The sequence below is a fragment of the Carassius carassius genome, chromosome 44, assembly GCF_963082965.1.
Source record: "Carassius carassius chromosome 44, fCarCar2.1, whole genome shotgun sequence".
NCBI lineage: Eukaryota > Metazoa > Chordata > Actinopteri > Cypriniformes > Cyprinidae > Carassius > Carassius carassius.
Genome location: NC_081798.1, coordinates 22,498,256 through 22,520,331, shown reverse-complemented (window position 1 = coordinate 22,520,331; position 22,076 = coordinate 22,498,256). Strand labels below are relative to the sequence as shown.

Here is a 22,076-nt window from a genome sequence, read left to right as displayed (position 1 = left end):
TCGGTGTTCATATTCAGTTCTCTCTTCACAGCAGTTCAGTCAGTGTACTGTTTGAGTACATGAATTACTCCGGGATATTGGTTTGTTTTAACTCAGAGGGAGTGTCAGCCACATTAAAAAAAGTTAACAGCTTAAGTCATTTGCGGATTAATGCTTATTGGAGACGTAAACCATTTTAAACGATTCAGTTCGATTTGGTGAACTGGTTCAAGAATATCCAGTTACATCGAATGATTCGTTCGCGAACCGGATATCACTACACTGCAGAGTTTTGAACTCTCTCACAACAGACACGGAAGAGAAGACAATGATGAATAAAGTCATAATTTTTGCTATTTTTGGACCAAAATACATTTTCGTTGCTTCAAATAATTCCAACTGCCCTCTGATGTCACATGGACTACTATGGATGATGTTTTTCTTACCTTTCTGGACATGGACAGTAATACCGTGAACACAGTTTCAATGGAGGGACTGAGAGCTCTCGGACTAAATCTAAAATATCTTAAACTGTGTTCCAAAGATAAACGGAGGTCTCACAGGTTTGGAACGACATTAGAGTTATTAATTACATAATTTTGATTATTGGGTGAACTAACCCTTTAAAGATCTACATCTTACTTAGACTATTTAATGCTTTCAGAAATATGTCACAATTTGCTTGTTCTATGTTTTCTCAAGAGACAGATACTTTTGTGAAATTATCATGGTTTAAGATATTATGAAAGATCTGATTACCTCTCCAGGGCGGATTTTGATGTAGAAATTACTCCTTTTGTAGGAGATCTTGAGGATCTTTGGCCAGGCAAATCGATTGATTCTCAGCCTGTCACGGTAAACCAATAGACCATTGGCACACACGCCCAGCATTATGTCAATCCCTTCTGAATCCTGCCTCAGAAAGAATGGGTTATTATTAAAGGCACAGTCAGCTACATTACATAACTTCTACTGCAAGACGTTTGCCTAATATTAATGATGTTAGTAAATGTTTTTTTTTCAATGAGACATTTAAATGTTGATTGTATGATTTCTACATTTACTAATGGCACTAATAACAAGCTACTTGCTGCTGTATTGTCTAGCGTAGTTACAGCTTGTACAACGTGATTTTTATGTACCTTAGCATGATGTAGGTCAACACCGTACATGGAGAGTTTCTTTGCATTTTCCAAGAAATTAATTTCCGCCTGAGCAGGTGTCATTCCCCTGAGAAAAAGGAAGAAAATAACCATTCTGGTTATCCAAAGGCGTCTCTGACAGTCATAGGTGTGCATTTCTCAGCATTTACAACAGCTTCAACCGCAGCAGCTCCATACAGAATTTACAATCTAACCCTAACCTTAACTGATTTATTATTTAAAGAACTGATATAATTATTAAAAGTTTTATAATACAGTTTTAAGAAATCAATTAGAACTATTCTGAAACAGTACAGAATATTAGTTAAAATTTGGTAATATTATACATCCTATCCATTGTCCAACTGCATTTTGCAGAAGCCCATCCCAGCACCTCAGGCCATAGGCAGGGAACATTACATATGCTGGTTAATATTAATATATTCTGTAATATAATCTCTTTTGCATTAGACAAGTACTGTAAAATCTATCTGTAATAAAAACAGTCTGTAATAAATCTCTCAGACCTGTAAGTTCTATGTAGTTCCATAACCCTCTCCTCCAGTTCACGAGTTTGATTGGGGGCAAAGTGGAATTCATTAACGTAGTCTGAACCATGGTCATCTTGGTCAAAGTCTCCCAGTTCTGCCTGCACGGTGTAGGAACCCAGCAAAGCATGTGTGACAAAGGAACAGGGCAGACGGCCAGAGAGGATGTCATTTCGCAGCTGCAAACACAGGTAGTACCTGGAACAGAGAAATTTTGTCATTTTTATCTTCGTTATTAATGCATGATCTGTAAAAAAACAACAACAACTGAGGAGCCTTCAGAATGACATACTGTCATAATACATTTCAGTAATTTTTCTTTCTTTTTTTTCCTTTTTTTTCTCTTTTGTGCTGGGAATGACAGTTGGAATGCCAAATGATAACATCTTTACACAATGTAATCCAATGAAATGTAAACATATAATGTAATTATGCCTTGCAATTGAAAATGTTTATTGTGGCATATTGCAATGTTTATTATTACATTATTAATCATGTTGGCTCGGCTCATGTTGGACCTATTATGACCCTTTTTACGAGATGTGATAAATGTCTCAGGTGTCCTTTAAATGTGTTTGTAAAGTTTCAGCTCAAAAATATCCAACAGATCATTTATAATTACATGCTGTAAATGCACATTTTTAAAAGTCACATGTCTGATGAGTTTCTATTTCAAATCTGAAGAAGATACCTTGAAAAAATTGATTCCTGCAACCATTTTTGATTCCAAGCCCCCCCCCCCCCCAAACAAAATATAAAAATATTTACCAACTGTATTGAAGGGTTCTACAAACTACTTTAGTTATTAAACATACTTCTGCATAGTTTTTCAATTATAAAACAATAGACAGAAACTTAGACATCATTTAAGTGATTTATTTGAGCATTAGAAAAATACACAGAATAATTTGAGCAATTAAAAAAATATTTAACTATGTATGCCAGTTACAGTACATCCTGAGATTGCTAGAAATGCAGCATTTACAATGAATTCTGGTCATATAGGTAATTATCACGTGCTGATGTGCTGATGGCCAGTTATAGAGATGGTAATCATTGAGATGCGCCATAAAGTCAATAATCACACTCTATTCATATAGACGGTGTTCACATTGATAGCTGTGAGTACACAGTAATAGCGTGCTGATTTGCACTCAAACAGATGGTAATCATGCGGATACAGCCACATTCAACATAAAACACACTCACACATATATGGAAAATGTAAAAAAAATAAATAAAACAAATAAAGAAAAAGCAGATTGCTAAATTATGCCTTCATCAGATGACGTGTCACGAGCCATCACGAGAGAGTGCCAGAATTCAAATAAACAATCTTCCGTCTATCTTTAACTTTTTTTAGTGGCTCGTCTCATTCTGTTCGTGACACTGTCCGCTACAAAACCATGCTGTTCCCTTTCAATACTACACTCGTACTGCGTCATAAGCCGTTACGCTGAGACGCTATGGGGAAAAGTCCTTTTTCTCCGATTTCTGAAGCCTTTTCCAATCATGCTGTGAAACTGCACGACCATTGTTTCGTGGAGTTCGATAGAAACGAACCAATGATGGTGCGGCTGCGCAGTGCGAGCCTATGGTGAGGGGCGGGGCATAGGGCTATATAAGCAGCCGTTTCACCAAGGCAAACTGATTCATTCTCCTTCAGTGACGACTGTTCTCAAACCCATCCTCGATTTAAGGCATCTGAATTGGTCCCTGATGAAGCGCTCATTCAGAATGATCACTTTGAAGCAGATCCTCGTGCAAATACTACCAGGGGACTGGTTCTTTTCCCTGGATTTGAAAGATGCTTACTTTCACATCCAGATAGCCCCCCATCACAGGTGCTTCTTGAGATTTGCTTTCGATGGAGTGACATATCAATACTAGGTCCTTCCGTTTGGGCTGTCCCTGGCTTCCCACACTTTCACGAAGTGCATAGATGCGGCTCTCAGAGGGGAGTGCGCATACTGAATTACCTTGAAGACTGGCTCATTTTGACCCAGTCTGAGGTGGAGCTGGTGGCTCACAGATCCCTCCTCCTCAACCACCTAGATTGTTTGGGGCTCAGGATCAATTTTTCCAAGAGCTGGTTGTCCCCCAGCCAGTGCATCATGTTCCTGGGGACAATTATCAACTCGACCCATATGAGGGCCGTAGTCTCGCCAGAATGCTCTCTGGCCATTGGGCAGCTAACGGAAACCTTCACAACCAGAATGGCTCTGCCGCTCAAGAAGTTACAAAAGATTCTAGGTCTCATGAGCTCAGCATCGCCAGCTCTGTAGCTGGGCCTGCTCTACATGCGGCCAGTATTATTTTTCGGTCGCCACATGATCAAGGTGAGCCTGGCGCGCAGTGCAACCCTGGCCCCATGGATGAAGCCCAGCTGGTACAAGCAGGGTGAAGCAGTTGGGATAGTTGGCAGGCAGAAAGTCATCTTCACGGATGCTTCCAAGATGGGCTGGGGGGCCCTGTGCGAAGGCCATCCAACCTTTGTTGTCTGGATGAGTACAGAAAGCAAGCTCCATATCAACCACCTGGAAATGCTGGCTGTATGTCAAGCTCTCTACGCTTTCTTACCACTCCTGGTTGGGAACCATGTTCTTGTCCAGTCGGACAACATGACAGTGGTGTCCTTCATAAATCGTCAAGGTGGGCTTTCCTCAAAACCCCTATTCACTCTAGTGAAAAGCGTTCTAGAGTGGGCCCCGCACCACCTGCTCTCACTGAGGGCAGCGCATGTGCAAGGCATTCTGAACACTGGGGCAGACATATTGTCCCGGTGCAACCTCCCCTCGGAGGAGTGGAGGCTCCATCACCAGACTGTTCAAAGGATTTGGGACATCTTTGGGAGGGCAGAGGTCAACCTCTTCGCCACCGAAGACAATTCTCATTACATTACATGAATTTTCAAAAGTCAAGGATGCTCTGGCCCACATATTGCCCAGTCTCCACCTTTATGCCTTTCCACCGATCGCTCTGATCCCCCAGGTCATCAGACAAATCATGGAGGATGCCCACAAGGTCCTCCTGGTAGCCCCTCTTTGGAGGAGCCAACCATGGCTCTCGGACCCATCGCAGCTGTCGCTAGCGGAGCCATGGCCGATTCCCTTGAGACGTGACCTTCTCTCACAAGCGAACAGAACGATATGGTACCCCAGACCTGAGCTGTGGGCTCTCCATGTATGGCCTCTCAATGGGAGTTGGTGGACCTCCAGAGAATGTCATTAATACCATATTACAGGCTAGAGCTCCATCGACAAGGCATCTCTATAGCCTTAAATGGTCAGTATTCACCGCCTGGTGCACACCCAGGGGTGTGACATATCTTAGATATTGTCCTTCCTCCAAGACTTACTGGATAGGGGCCGTACTCCCTCTACCCTTAACCCCTTACCAGTCACCCCTCATTTTTTGGCATGGAGACAGAAATTACATACCCAAAATAAAAAGGTTTCTGCTCATGATTCTTTCTGACTAGATACATAATCAACATTTGTTCACAAAGCTGACACTTCAAAGTTTACTGGTCAGGAATCAGAATCACTCAGACTGTTATGATAATAGAGATATATAAGCTCAAACATATAAATAAAAATAAAAATATTAAAACCATATTTTTTAAATGTATTAAAAAATTGTTGATGTAGGATATGAGTTTATAAACATAGTGTAGCTAAAGCCACAAGTCTACCAAAGCTTCATATGAAAATTTCATAATCTAATCTGTAAAACTGAATTTTATGAAATATTTTCTAAGGCCTAATAAAGACTAATCTGACTGATTTATGGCACGTGTCATCTCTATAAGATCTCACATGTAAACACTTCTGTGTGCTCTGTATGTGTGTTTGGCTTTGAAAACTCCCTGATTCATGGTTCTATTGTTCTCACAAAATGAGTCTTTCACACCTCCACCAGGTATGACACATTATCCACATTATTGTTTTATCATTATTCTTTTGTTTTTATTCCACCTTTATCAGCCTTTGTTGTGGTATTTTCAAGCTTTACAAAGCCACAAAGCTGCATTCTCGTTTCAGTCTCAGTATGCATTTACCCCCTATTTATCAAAAGTTTTACTATAAAAATACAACATAACATTTTCTTGCAACCTTACGTGAATTTTGACAGAAATGCATTATGAAGAAGAAATGCACCTGATATTAGTAGCTTTAGAGCTAACATTAGCATTAAGCTACATCAGACAATTTATTAAATTATTAGTACACTTTTACTCAAAACTCACTTTAAACCCCGATCGAGTGTTTGTAATAACATCCCTTTGCGATCACGGGTGGAATTTGGTCGTTTACTGTTGTAAAAATATGCTATTTATAGCCTTTTTCATCGCTGCACAAGTTAGCCTTTCCGATGTACATTTTTTATATTTCTATATTTTATATTTATATTTTTATATCTCTTTCATTATATATCTTAATTATATCAATCAATCAATTCTATCAATCAATTATATATCTATTTAATCTCATACCAAGCTTTTCTATTGTAATCGTGGGTTTATTATTCAGATATTTTGTGTGTACAGAGGTGTATCACTGTTGTTATGGCCAAATAACTACCAGGAAGTGTACACGGACCATGTGACATGATGTTGCGGTGTCCGGTTATGACACTCTAAAGATTGACAAGGCGAAGGACTAATCAGAGTCTGTCTGACACACAGCATGAGCACACAGCACTGCACACACACACAGTTCGCTGGGGGAAGCTGTTTATCATCAGATCGCGTAAATCAGTGGAAAATGAATAGAAATTACGATTCTGTCTGAAGATATATGAAGTAAACATCAGTAAATATACCCATATATCTCCGCGGATATGTATCTTTGGTCTATAAATCCTTATTGACGCTGTTCCGTGAGTCTATGTGAACACAAATAAACCGCTGCTGACATGACTGAATATGAAGGAGTGGTGAATTTCTATTCAAAATTTGGCATAATACGGATTTATTATTTTGCACTCCTGACATAAATTACTAAATATCTGTCACTGCAACATTGTTTTAACAAAACATTGGTCAAATATCGAATCTAGAGTCTTTAAACTTTCAACTGATGCACAGTTTGTCCAGATCAAGTCAAGTGAAGGCACCTTTATTTATATAGCGCTTTAAACAAAATACATTGCGTCAAAGCAACTGAACAACATTCATTAGGAAAAAAGTGTGTCAATAATGCAAAATGACAGTTAAAGGCAGTTCATCATTGAATTCAGTGATGTCCTCTCTGTTCAGTTTAAATAGTGTCTGTGCATTCATTTGCAATCAAGTCAACGATATCGCTGTAGATGAAGTGACCCCAACTAAGCAAGCCAGAGGCGACGGCGGCAAGTAACCGAAACTCCATCGGTGACAGGATGGAGAAAAAAACCTTGGGAGAAACCAGGCTCAGTTGGGGTGTCATTTCTCCTCTGACCAGACGAAACAGCAAAGTCAGATTGTGCAGAAGAATCATCTGTTTCTTGTGGTCTTGTCCTGGTGGTCGTCTGAGACAAGGTCTTTAAAGGGGATCTGTATCTGGGGCTGTAGTTGTCCTGGTCTCCGCTGTCTTTCAGGGCTGTAGAGGTCCTTTCTAGGTGCTGATCCACCATCTGGTCTGGATATGTACTGGATCCGGGTGACTGACGTGACCCTCTGATCTGGATACAGACTGGATCTGGTGGCTACGGTGACCTCAGAATAAGAGAGAAACAGACTAATATTAGCGTAGATGCCATTCTTCTAATGATGTAGCAAGTACATCGGGTGTTATGGGAAGTGTTCTCGGTTCCGGTTTACCTAATTAATGCAGCCTAAAAATCCTTTAACGGATTTGGATATTAAAAGCATATTAGTATGTTATGTGTAAGCCAGGTTAAAGAGATGGGTCTTTAATCTAGATTTAAACTGCAAGAGTGGGTCTGCCTCCCGGGCAATGTTAGGTAGGTTATTCCAGAGTTTAGGCGCCAAATAATTCTTCCTCTCCTATGGTAGAGAATGAGCGGAACTGTTCCTCAGGGGGTCTATGGTGCACTGTCTGATGCGATACAGTGGCTGACGTCTGAATGGCTACAAATTTATCTCTAAAAGTATTGATTTTAGAAGTAAAGTAGTTCATAAAGTCATTACTGCTGTGATGTTGGGAAATGTCAACACTTGTTGCAAGTATAAACATTAAAACTATTTGCCATATTTCTAGAGCAGGGGTGGGCAACAGTTTTAGTCTGAGGGCCACAGTTACTTTGGCAAAGTAAACGGAGGGCCACACTATGGACAATTGCAATTAAACATAGTTACATGATTAAATGGTACAAATTAATGCAATGCAAATATGTATAAGGCTACTCTACAGTTACTTTGACAGCCTATTTCAAGGCCTGATACTTATTTTTGCTAGGCTGGTCTGACCTAGGCTACTCTAAGGTTACAATAACTGGATTTACTTTCAAGGATTAATTTCCTAGACTCTACCATGCATATTGTTCAACTGTCATTCATACCAGCTGTAGCTTTATTTAAGATAGAAAACTATTAACAAAACTGCAAATGTATGTGTGCAAGTTACATTAACATACAGACTTCAGGCAATCTGGCTTGGAATTATCAAATTTAATTGAAGCTATATATCAGAGGGAGACCTTCATCACTGAATGAAAAACATTTTCAGTTTTCAGTTGTGATTATAATTTTTTTTGTAATCTCTTTCACATATTTTGTTAAAATCTTTTATAAAATAGAACACAATTTAAGTGCAGATCAACTTCATCACACGTATGTTTGCTTGAAAGATATAAAGGGCCTATATAGGCCTATGCATCTCACAAAATTAAAATTTGATTTAGCTGTATCATCACTATCTACGGGACATGCATAAGAAATGGCAACATGACACTGAACAATGTTGTAAAAATAACATCATCAATCAAGGGTAACTTAATGGAACTTTGGCTAGGCCTACTTTAGAAAAATGTATTTCGGCCTATGCAACTGAGATGAAGAGCTTTTTAACTGTGTTCTGTAACTCAGTGTGAACAATTGAGACGGTCGCCTTTCTTTACTAAGTCACCGAAATCTTGGGTTGTGTTCGATGTTGAGATGCGCAACACGGACGACAGGTGTGTGTCGGTTAGTCGTGATCTGTAGCGTGACTTGTTAAAGTTCATTACAGAGAAAGTCTGCTCGCATACATACGTGGACCCGAATAAAACGAGCATCCTTTGCGCATGCCTCCGCATGTTAGGAAACTTGCCCTCGTTCAATGCACCATAAAACCTGTCCAATGATGACGAGGCGAATTTCTCCTTGAGAGTGGGATCGCACTGCATGTCAATCAACTCAAGCTGAGCTTCCGGAGGCGCTTGGTCGCTGTCAAAGGAAAAGGGGGCGGAGACCAGCTCCATCTCTTTTTCAATTTTTCCGAAATCAGAGAAACGCCTGTTAAATTCAGTGTGCAGATCCTCGAGTGTAGTGGTGTATTTGACAGTGAGTCGGGATGGCACATGCTTCATTGTGGCGAGAGTTGGGAAATGTGTAAAGCTCTTGTTTGTCATTTGTCTGGAAAACAGGGTCAGCTTTGCTCTGAATGCTCACACGTAGGAATACAGTTCGTGCACGAACAAATCCTTCCCCTGCAGCTTCCGATTGAGGTCATTCAAATGGCCCATTAAATCCACAGCAAATGCAAAGTCAAGCATCCAATCAGAATCTTCAAGTTCTGGAAAGTCACCAGCCTTCCCGACATTCTCCAGAAACACCCCTATCTGATCTCTCAGGTCCCACACATGGCGTAGCACTGTGCCCAGGCTCAGCCAGTGGACGTTTGAGTGGTATGGGACATCAGTGTGTTCTGCCTCACTCTCCTCCAACAATTGGATAAACTGGCGGTGGTTAAGCGCCCGGGCCGTGATGAAATTGACAAGTTTCACCACAGTTTTGGTGACGTGATCAAGCTTTAACACCGACTTAGACAAGGCCTCCTGATGAATGATGCAGTGCAAGAAAATCAGAGTTGAGTTGGGGTCATCCTCTCTCACCCTGTCCTGTATCCTATGCAATAGCCCAGTGTTCTTCCCGGTGAGGTTTGGACAGCCATCAGTGGTCACGTTCAGTAACTTCGCCCACGGTAGGTTCATTCTCTGCATGCATCCTGACACCGCATCATAGAGGTCTGAACCCTTTGTCGTCCCCTTCATTGATTTCATCGCAAGAAACTCCTCCACTATTTCAAATGTGTCAGTAATACCTCTGATGAATATAAGCAGCTGGGCAGTGTCTTTAATATCAGTGCTCTCATCCAGCGCTATTGAAAAGTATGTGAAATCGGTGGCCCTTTTTAGCAATGCAGATGTCAGCTCATCATCAATAACCTCGATGCGACGAGTAACTGTATGGCGAGACAGATCCACATTTTCGAACTGACTTTTGCTGTCAGGGCACAGCACGCTAGCTGCCTCTACCATACAGTCTTTTACAAACTCACCATCTGAAAACGGTTTGCTGTGTTTGGCGATTTTGTGTGACACCATATAGCTCACTTTTGTTGCTGACTCCTGGACATTAGACTGCTTGGTAAAAATATTCTGCCTGGCAGTTAAGTTGGAGGACAATCTCGTGGCTTTTTCTTCCCTCTCCTTTGCGGAGAAATTCACGGCATAATTAGCATGTTTAGCATTGAAGTGCCTGCTAATATTATATTCTTTAAAGACAGCGATGTTCTCCTGACATATCAGACAAATCACCTTTGAGCGGACATTCGTGACGAAATATTTTGACGTCCATTCTTTATTGAATGCTCGACATTCAGAGTCAACTTTTCTCTTTTTTACTGCACTCATTTTGACATTTTTTTTATGCCGCCGGCCGTTTAGAATTTGTTACTTTGAGGAGTGAAGAAGAGAAGTAAAGGCACAAATTGTAATTTCACACAGCGACATCTGTTGGATTGTTTTTAACCCCTTTCACGTCAAAGATCACAGATTATTGTTGTTCAAAATTCATTACTCGTCAAAATATCACACTATTACTTCTGGACAATCTGAGCATCATTTTAGAAACTTCAGAAAGGTTTAAGACTCCAGCTTCGATATTTGACCACTGTTTATGATTAAACTGGTTTGCAGTGACATAAATTCCTTAATTTATGCCAGGAGTGCAAAATAATTAATCTGTAATGATCGTTATTTTGAATAGAAATCATTATACTCACACAACATTTAAATACCATAAAAATGTTCAAATACATAAAAAATACAGCATCCGCCAGGCCTATTAGTCCAATAGTGCGCATATTTGGAGAAATAATGATTAGTTATCATGTTAGTAAAATATTTCGTCATACAGAAAAACATTTTTATTCATTTTTCACTGAATTATGCGATCTGAAGAGCTCAAACAGTGAACGCAGCTACAACCCGAATTCCGGAAAAGTTGGGACGTTTTTTAAATTTGAATAAAATGAAAACTAAAAGACTTTCAAATCACATGAGCCAATATTTTATTCACAATAGAACATAGATAACATAGCAAATGTTTAAACTGAGAAAGTTTACAATTTTATGCACAAAATGAGCTCATTTCAATTTTGATTTCTGCTACAGGTCTCAAAATAGTTGGGACGGGGCATGTTTACCATGGTGTAGCATCTCCTTTTCTTTTCAAAACAGTTTGAAGACGTCTGGGCATTGAGGCTATGAGTTGCTGGAGTTTTGCTGATGGAATTTGGTCCCATTCTTGCCTTATATAGATTTCCAGCTGCTGAAGAGTTCGTGGTCGTCTTTGACGTATTTTTCGTTTAATGATGCGCCAAATGTTCTCTATAGGTGAAAGATCTGGACTGCAGGCAGGCCAGGTTAGCACCCGGACTCTTCTACGACGAAGCCATGCTGTTGTTATAGCTGCAGTATGTGGTTTTGCATTGTCCTGCTGAAATAAACAAGGCCTTCCCTGAAATAGACGTTGTTTGGAGGGAAGCATGTGTTGCTCTAAAACCTTTATATACCTTTCAGCATTCACAGAGCCTTCCAAAACATGCAAGCTGCCCATACCGTATGCACTTATGCACCCCCATACCATCAGAGATGCTGGCTTTTGAACTGAACGCTGATAACATGCTTGAAGGTCTCCCTCCTCTTTAGCCCGGAGGACACGGCGTCCGTGATTTCCAACAAGAATGTCAAATTTGGACTCGTCTGACCATAAAACACTATTCCACTTTGAAATAGTCCATTTTAAATGAGCCTTGGCCCACAGGACACGACGGCGCTTCTGGACCATGTTCACATATGGCTTCCTTTTTGCATGATAGAGCTTTAGTTGGCATCTGCTGATGGCATGGCGGATTGTGTTTACCGACAGTGGTTTCTGAAAGTATTCCTGGGCCCATTTAGTAATGTCATTGACACAATCATGCCGATGAGTGATGCAGTGTCGTCTGAGAGCCCGAAGACCACGGGCATCCAATAAAGGTCTCCGGCCTTGTCCCTTACGCACAGAGATTTCTCCAGTTTCTCTGAATCTTTTGATGATGTTATGCACTGTAGATGATGAGATTTGCAAAGCCTTTGCAATTTGACGTTGAGGAACATTGTTTTTAAAGTTTTCCACAATTTTTTTACACAGTCTTTCACAGATTGGAGAGCCTCTGCCCATCTTTACTTCTGAGAGACTCTGCTTCTCTAAGACAAAGCTTTTATAGCTAATCATGTTACAGACCTGATATCAATTAACTTAATTAATCACTAGATGTTCTCCCAGCTGAATCTTTTCAAAACTGCTTGCTTTTTTAGCCATTTGTTGCCCCCGTGCCAACTTTTTTGAGACCTGTAGCAGGCATTAAATTTTAAATGAGCTAATTAAGTGGATAAAAGTGTAACATTTCTCAGTTTAAACATTTGCTACGTTATCTATGTTCTATTGTGAATAAAATATTGGCTCATGTGATTTGAAATTCCTTTAGTTTTCATTTTATTAAAATTTAAAAAACGTCCCAACTTTTCCGGAATTCGGGTTGTAGATGTGTCTCCTCTTCCTGAATTGCGTCAGACCTGTCAATCATCTCACGTCACATGGTTCATCATGCGTGATAACTAAGCTAAAGTGACATTTTCTTCACTGAAACAAGAAGCTAATAAATGCACGATTTAAGTATTTGTACGATTATGTGTTTTGTCTCGGACTCATTGCGTTTGCACTCAGACTTGTCTCGGACTTGGCCATTGGACTCGCCAAATGTTCTCGTTGGTCTCGACCGAGTCCAGCAAAATTTGCATGATGTTGCGACTGAAAATGTGTGGAAAACGCTAGGTGCGCCGCTTTCTCTTTTTTTTTCAAAGCACTCTGTAGTCTGCGCTTGCGCACCGGTGGCATCTGCTGTTGCTAGGCAACCATGACCCGCTCTCCATGAAGACGCAGAAGTTTCAGCAAAGAATAAATGGATTTCCAGCACTAAAAAAATCTATGATCAGCTATTTCCAATCTTTTTATTGGCATTTTGTCAGGACAGCGTAAAATAAACTTACATCAAACTGATCAATATACAACAAAATGTTTTTACTGTATCCAACCCCAAACCTTAACCAAATAATAAGCAAAAAATAATAATAATAATAAAAAAAAAAAATAATAATAAATAAATAAAATAAAAAAAACACGGATGCATAATATTTTCTCATAATTATCATTATGGAATGTACTAAGAGAGGCATTTCTTAAGTATCATCCGAATCTGTATCAGAGGGACAAAGCAGGCCTTTAATGAAGTTCAGGAAGGGATTCCAGGTACTACTGAAGGCTTTAAGGGAACCTTGAAGCATAAACCTTAATTTCTCCAATTTAATGTAAAAAAATATGTCTTGTATCCATCTATTATGAGTAGGGGAAGTGGCACATCTCCATTTAAGGATCCATTTAAGCTATCAGAGTGGTAAAAGCAACCACTTGAGCAATGGGACTAGAGTAAGTGGCGTATGGTAGAACACCAAAAACAGCTGTCAATGGATTGGGACTGAGTTCGACATTAAGTGCTTTTCCCAGGGTGTCGAACACATTGGACCAAAAGGTTACTAATTGAGGGCAAGACCAGAACATGTGCACATGATCTGCTGGAGCTTGTTTACAACGGTTACAAGCATCGTTGTCTGGAAATTTTTTTGATAATTGTGCATTTGTCAAGTGAGCTGTGTAAAGTACCTTGCATTGTATCAAACCATCCCTGGCACAGACTGATGATGAGTGCACTCGATATAGTTTGTATGACCACTGTTCGTCTGAAATAGGAATAGAGAGGTCCAGTTCCCAAATCTCTTTGAAACGCTTTGAAATATCAGGTATAAAAGTATTAATCAAGTCATAAATGAGTGAGATAAGATGTTTATCATTGGGTTTCAGATCAAAGAAGCTGTCTAGTGCATATTCTGGAAGACGATTTGGGAAGTGAGGGAACAGTTTCTGCACAAAGTGTCTCGTCTGAAAAAAACTAAATAGGTGACTATTGGGTAGGTCAAACCTGGCAGATAAGGAAGAAAAGGATGTAAACACACTCTCTTCATACAGGTCCTTGACTGAGTGTATACCATTTCATGTCCATATACGATATGCAGAGTCCAAACAAAATGGTGAGAAAGCATGGTTTTTCAAAATAGGCATATGTATAGACACTCTGTGTAATCCAAAACATTTTCTAAACCGAATATAAATTCTAAGTGAATTTGAAACGACTGGATTGGAAGTAATTTTGCTGATTACTAACGGAAGCTGCGAAGTGATAACAGAACGTAAATCATATTTAGTTGAAGAAGATTCAGTATGAACCCAGGGTGGATAATCTTTGGGTAAGTGGGGGTTATTCCAGTAAGAAATCTTACTAATATTACACGCCCAAAAATAGTGCTGGGAATTTGGAAGAGACAGGCCACCTTTTGACTTGGGAAGTTGAAGAATAGATTTTTTAAGTCGTGGTGGTTTATTTCCCCAAAGGAATGGCCGTACTGTGCTGTCTAAATTTTTAAAGATAGATCTAGTGATAAAAATGGGAATGTGCTGAAAAAAATAAAATAAAGTAGTTTAGGGAGAGTGACCATTTTAATGAGGCTAACACGTTCAGCTAAGGACAAAGGGAGTGTGGACCACCTTGTCAAGTCCCCCTTAATTCGATCAACAAGAGGTAAAAAGTTATGGCTAAATAATTGATCATATAGATTAGTAAAGAATATCCCTAAATATTTGAAACCCACCATGGATAATTTGAAGGGAAAAGTTCTTTGAACGAAAGTTCTCTAGCTGCAGGGTTTACAGGGTATAGTTCACTTTTTTGCAGATTAATTTTATATTAATCTGGAGATTTATTGGATTGTATGGACCCAATTGCTACCAATATCTCTGCTTCGGTAATAGGGGCACCCAGAAGCTGTCTAGAAGCTGTCTAGCAGTCACCGTTGTCATTAGTAAATCATGTTCTGAAAGTAACTGTATACATTTTGTGTATAAGGAGGAAGAGGGGGAAGATGCATAGATTGCATCTAGTTTCTGTAACTAAGTTAAGTTCAAAGTACAAATCAATTTGAGACTTTACAAAATCTGTAAATGAATTATTTGACAGTTTAACGGAAGGAAATCTCCAAGGTCTAAACATGTAATTTATATCGACCGACACCGGAGCATGGTCAGAGATAACCAAAGGTTGATATGTACAGCATATAACATCCTGTAGTAATTTATTATCTAGCAGGAAAAAATCAATCCTAGAAAAAGTATGATGGACATGGGAAAAATAGGAAAAAGCTTTATCTTGGTTATTCATAAATCTCCAGGGTTCCGATAGACCCAGTCGAGATGAGCAATCAAGTACCACCCTCGCCGATTTAGACAAGGTCATTTTTTTTGTAGAGGATCTATCTAAGCAAACATCCTACACTAGGTTAAAGTCTCCACCTATAATAATATAATGGTTACTGAAATTTGGTAAACTGGAAAAAAAATTAATAAAAAATTCGTCATTGTCCCAGTTAGGGGCGTATACAGAGGCCAGTATGACAGAAGTATTGTAAAGTTTACCAGTAACTATAACAAAATGCCCAGTCGAGTCAGATATAGTGGTGTCAGGTTCGAACTGGACAGATTTACAGATGATAATGGCTGCCCTGCGAGACCTCTGAGAGAATTTAGAATGAAATACATGGCCCATCCAAGCCCTTTTAATGCGAAGAACGTCTTTTGAACATAAATGTGTTTCTTGTAAGAATACAATCTCAGCCTTAAGAAGTTGTAGATGTGACAGTATTTTGCGACTTTGACACTGGAATTCAATTCTTAGCCCTCTTTCTTTTGACTTAGTATTATTAGTCATTCACAATATAGAAAACCATTGAAACCTTGAACCGTGTGTATATAATAATAATAAAAAATAAATAAAATAAAAAAAAAAACATTAAAAAGTAAATAGAAAAAAATCCCAAATCCAGAGAGCACAACATAATCCAAGCAAAACACGCTTTATAGAAAACGGCATAGGCGTTCCTATACTATGTATCTTAACTCCCCGTACAGTATATTTAAACTCCCCATTTAGCGAATGATCTCATAACCAGAACAGAACAGAACATGACATCAGACCTATTTTGGAAAATTACATCAAACCTGTGGGGACCGACATTTTTCAGAGGAAGGAAAACATCTCCGTCAGTCTGTGGAACAGTAATTGTTGTAAACTGCATGTAAACGGTACTCAAAAATACCACCACCTTAGATTCAGTAAGTATAACGGTCGCTGTTCTGTTCCAGTAATTTAGCAGTTGACGCCATGCTAAGTTCTGTGTCGTCGTCTGCTGAAGCCTCCGGTTTCGGATCCATCTTATGTTGTTTTGACTGTTTAGAAATGATATAAAATAAAGAAAACACCGTAGTATGTTCCTAAACAAATCGGAGTAAAAAAAAAAACGTGGTGGGGATTATGAAAATAGGTGAAGATATCATGCTGGGCGGGAGCAAGACACACACACGTCTAACTCCAACAGCCGTCCACCATTTTTCATCACTGCTATGATCAGCTGTTTCTCCATCTTGGTTTAGCTTTCATGCATGACTACTGATTTTTACTAGTCGATTTTTTTATTTAAAAAAATGCTTTAGTTACTCGACTACTCGTGGTTCATGCTATTGTAAATGAAAACACATTAAATAGTTTTTTTTATCAATAAACGCTTATTAATGTATAGCCTTATGCAACAATTAGCCTACATGTGTAAATTTTAAAAACGTTATAATTATGACAATACATATTTAAAGTTTCATGTAATAGCCAGTATATGTATCTGTAACAATCAAAACATTTTTCGTATCTGCATTCGGATACAACGTCGAACAGTTACTTGATAAAAATGATTTTTACCTTTTTTTGTTATCACTGAACAAGTATGTCGTGTTAAACTAAAATAATTATTAATTTCTAAAATAATATTTATCATGCAGGCAGAGAGATGTCATGACAAACGTTTAGTGATCATTTGACATGACTGAATTAATTCAATGCACACATTTTCATTACATTAACTCTTTAAGCGAGTCTTAATGTTTGGTGAACTTCACTAAACAAAAGTGCATGTGCCGCTCAAACCAGCAAAAGATAAAGAAGCAAACATGTAGGACAAGTAGAAAATGTATCTGTATCTAAGCCTATTATAAGCCTACTCTTGAGAGAGAACTGGTTTGGTTTTTGAGAGACTGAGACGCGCAGCGCGGCTGTTTGATTGGTAATGTAAAATTATTTTCTTAGAAGAGGAGATATGCTGTCTCTCACATCACATACATTATCAGTAGTTAAGTATGTGGCTTGAAGAGGAACTTTTTTCCTCTCATTTGGACTCAGTCTTGACTTGGACTCGAAACTTTTGGACTTGGACTTGACTTGGACTCGAACCTCTTTGGACTCGGTCTCGACTAGACCTGGATTTGACTTGGACTCGACAAAGCTGGACTTGACTACAGCTCTAGCACCACCCCGGGAGGGATGAAGACTATCTCTTTTAAACAGGTCAGGTCTGCCCCAAAAGCTTGTCCAATTGTCTATGAAACCTTTGTTATTCTGTGGGCACCACTTAGACATCCAGCCATTGAGTGATGACAATCTGGTATGCATCTCGTCACCACGGTAAGCAGGGAGGGGACCAGAGCATATTACAGTGTCTGACATCGTTCTTGCAAGTTCACACACCTCTTTAATGTTATTTTTAGTGATCTCCGACTGGCGAAGTCGAACATCATTAGCGCCGGCATGAATAACAATCTTACTATATTCACGTTTAGCATTAGCCAGCACTTTTAAATTTGCCAAGATGTCAGGCGCTCTGGCTCCCGGTAAACATTTGACTATGGTGGCTGGTGTCTCTATATTCACGTTCCGTACAATAGAATCACCAATAACTAGAGCACTTTCATCAGGTTTCTCAGTGGGTGCATCACTGAGTGGGGAGAACCTGTTTAATGTTTCGATCGGAACAGAAGAGTGGTGTTTTGACCCACGACTATGCTGCCTCACTGTCACCCAGTTGCCCTGCTGCATGGGCTCTGTTGCCGGAACCGAACAATGTACAGGAATCCCTGAGCTAGACACATCCAAAGCTGTATCTAGAGCCCTAACATTCTTACTGTCCTCATTTAAAGTTTGGATGCGTGTGTCTAATTCTGAAATCTTCTCTGTCATCCTAACTATTTCCCTGCATTTATCACATGTGAATCCCTCATCTGCGACAGGGATAGATAAACTGTACATGTGCCAAGAGGTGCAAATAACAATAGCAGGAGAAGCCATTACTCACCGTGCTTGATGAAATATTCTTACCACAGTTGTTTGAAGAACTTGTGAAAAACTGGAGCGAGAGAGAGGAGAGGAGAAAAGAAAACAGCGATAGATTCGAATGAAAACGCTAATGACAAGCTAACAAATGCTAACGCAATGCAGGTGTACTGCATTCAAGGATATGAAATAAAAGTGAACGATCAAAATTAATCTGATAAGATTGATCGATAATATCAGAAATATGGTGTGAATTAAATTATATTTTATCACTTTAAAAAACAGAGAGTGATAGTAAGATAAAGATTCTAGAGAAAAAAAAACAGCTACACGGAGCTACGATCAGCTACAGCAAGGCCAACAGGAAGCAGAGAAAACACTGTCCAACAGCAACACCCGCAGTAAGAGAGTGATGTTTAACATGCTGTGAAAGTGAGTATCAGACAATAACAGTAATAATCTGGGGCCGTCGCCAATCTTTACGGCAAAGGCGTTAAAGTCTATGTTGCTGTCTGTGGTTAAAAACAACCTGGGTGTTCATTTTCTTAAGGGGTCCAGAAGGCTGAACCCTCTTCACCCCTTCACGTTTCCCACACTAGCTCTATCCATGGTTCTTAGGGGCCTCAAAGAGCCACCCTTCAAACCGATTCAGACTGTCAACTTGCATTCTTTGTCACTGAAAATTGCATCAGTTAAATGAGTAGGAGACTTACAGGTGCTCTCCATCGGGCCTGGCGACTCCAAGGTCGTCCTTAAGAAAAGGCACGGGTATGTCCTGAAGGTTCTCTCCACTTCATACAGAGACTAGATTGTTGTTCTCTCAGTGCTTCCTACTTCTCAGGATTATCAGGAGTTGAACTACATTGACCATTCCTCATCAACAGTCGAAACAGCTCTTTGTGTGCTTCGGAGGCCGCACCAAGGATCATTCGGTCTCGAAGCCAAGGCTATCCAGATGGATAGTGGACGCGATAGCTCTCACTTACTCATCCTCCGGGCTTCAGTGTCCGATAGGAGGTAGAGCACCCTCCACAAGGGGCATGGCCTCCTCATGGGCGTGGTCTAGTGGCGTGTCTATTGCAGAAATCTGTGCAGCGGCCGGTTGGGCCTCGCTGTCCACATTTGTCAGGTTCTACAATAACTATACCATAAGCCAACCATCATGGTCGGTTTTTGCTTGTTGTCCAGCCCAGGACCCTGACTGCGTCCGGGTCCCTGGGGTTAGCTTTGCACCCTACACGTTCTGGGGGCCCACCATTGTCTATCGCAAATTAAACCAGCGGGTACCCTTATCACGATGGCCTTTGACTCAGTTGGACCAAGAGATTCCCAAAATCAAAGGCTCAATGATCTTTGCCACATTGTTCGTTGCCTCAGGATTTTGATGCAAGCTGGCATTCACGTTTGACAATCAACAATACACCTCCACACGGTGCCCCTTTGGCTATGCCAACTCACCATCAGAATTCAATATTTTCCTGAACAAAGCATGCCCTGAGAGGCAACATCGTTTATGTGGATGATGTTCTTCTGAAAAGCTCAAATGTGGCAGACCACCTCAAAGAAATCAATCACGTCCTGAACCAGCTGGCAACAGCATGAGCGAAAATCACCCACCACAAAGGACAATGGTTTAAAACCATAGTGAACTATATTGGCCTGCTTGTCGAACGAAATGGCATCGAACCACAGTCTAACAGTACCCAAGCAATTCAAAACAAAGACACCCACTACCATTTCCGAGCTTTGAAGCTTTCTGGGAGTGTGCAATTACTCAAGACAGTTCACTGAAAACTATGCTGAAATCGCATGACCACTAACTTCCCTCCTAAAAAAGAATGAACCCTTTATTTGGACGGAAGCCCAGGACACAACTATGAGCCAGCTTAAACAGCACCTGTGCTCTGCTCCGTGCCTGGCATTCTAGGAATTCTATCTGGACGCTGGATTCTCCAATCACTGCCTCAGGACTGTACCAGCTCCACGACAAAGACAAGCGAGTGGTTGCTTATGAAAACGCTGCTTCCCCCAGAATGCAAATAAGACTGCAAAAAAGCTTTTCTTTGCACTGTGTGGGCCATCCAGCTTTTATCCAAATACATCGGTGCTCAGAAAGTTGACATTGAAACATGTCATCAGCCAGTCAAATCACAGCACATACACATCAGCAGAACCCAAAGAACTGTCACAACCACAAGTGACAAACCACTTTGAAGAGAATGTGTGTGAAGGGATGCCCACGGTAGCTGCTCTTACAATCAACAGGGCAACTTGAAAGCTGGAGCTGGTGTGGTCTGGCTGAACAATTACCCTTGCTCACCGCAACAATTCAAATTACAGTAGGTGGACAACCAAAATGCATATTAGTGCTGCATTTACCACCACCGCAGGGCTGCCAGGCTGCAGGGTTAGATGCAAGCTAGTCGCATGTTAAAGTTATTTGCGAAACTCTTGGTTATAAGGGTTTTTTGTAACGCACGGGGAACAAAAAATATCCTATTGGTATATTATAACATTATTAGGCCTGTTTTTATTATTTCTGAATGGAATAAAATGCAACTTATAAATGACATTCTTTTTTCCTCTCAAAAATGTATATTATTTTTTAATTGTGTTTAAAAAAAAAACTTAGCAAACAAATGTAGGCAATTAATCGGTTAAAATTTGTTAACGTGGGTTAACAAATGAATTGGTTAAAATTTGTTACTGTGGGTTAATATAGGCTATGTTGTTAACTATTTAAATGTTTTGTGTTTCATTGCATCTGATAATTACTTTTAGAAAGAAAAAAGCCTCCTCCCCTCTAAAAATTTTGCATGCCCATCCACTTTGTGTGCTCTGGCACAGAACTTCTCTCGCATTGCTCATATATGGACAACTAAAAAATGTTTGATATAAAGGTTGGTCTCCCATTATACAGGAATTGTTCATTTTAAAAATCAAATTATATTTTTAGTTTCATGGTAACATGCAATCAAGGTATTTGGTTAGTTCATTTAGGCCCATAGTCACCAACCCGTCGATCGCGGTCGACATGTCGATCTTGAAAGCATTTTAAGTCGATCGAGAAGATTTTTCAAAATCTGAGATTTTTTTTTTTTATTCATTATTATTTATTAATTTAAAATGCACCATGTGTGAGCCTATTGTGTGTAGTAAATTGTGTCTAGGGGAGGGAGAGGGGTATATCTGTCCAATCAAATAGCCTATAGTTTACATATAATGTCTGTAAAACAACCGCTTTCTTTATACTTTCGCCTGGCACCGCACCGCGAGCCTCCGCTGACTGCGCACGCACCTTTGTGGGGGAAGTCGTGGCCTAATGGTTAGAGAGTCGGACTCCCAATCGAAAGGTTGTGAGTTCGAGTCCCGGGCCGGCAGGAATTGTGGGTGGGGGGAGTGCATGTACAGTTCTCTCTCCACCTTCAATACCACGACTTAGGTGCCCTTGAGCAAGGCATCGAACCCCCAACTGCTCCCCGGGCGCCGCAGCATAAATGGCTGCCCACTGCTCCGGGTGTGTGCTCACAGTGTGTGTGTGTGTGTTCACTGCTCTGTGTGTGTGCATTTCGGATGGGTTAAATGCAGAGCACAAATTCTGAGTATGGGTCACCATA

The 22,076-nt window shown here is 40.1% G+C and overlaps 1 protein-coding gene across 6 annotated transcripts in view; it reads right to left on the bottom strand.

Moving 5' to 3' along the window:
* LOC132126686 (band 4.1-like protein 1) overlaps positions 1 to 22,076 on the bottom strand; it is a 342,878-nt gene that overhangs the window by 124,353 nt on the left and 196,449 nt on the right. For all 6 annotated transcript variants that reach the window (XM_059538113.1, XM_059538114.1, XM_059538119.1 and 3 more), the window contains 3 exons: positions 1,649 to 1,867; positions 1,122 to 1,209; positions 739 to 891 (listed from right to left, as the gene is read on the bottom strand). In XM_059538113.1, coding sequence (XP_059394096.1) covers positions 739 to 891; positions 1,122 to 1,209; positions 1,649 to 1,867 — 460 coding nt within the window. The remainder of the gene's footprint in view (positions 1 to 738; positions 892 to 1,121; positions 1,210 to 1,648; positions 1,868 to 22,076) is intronic.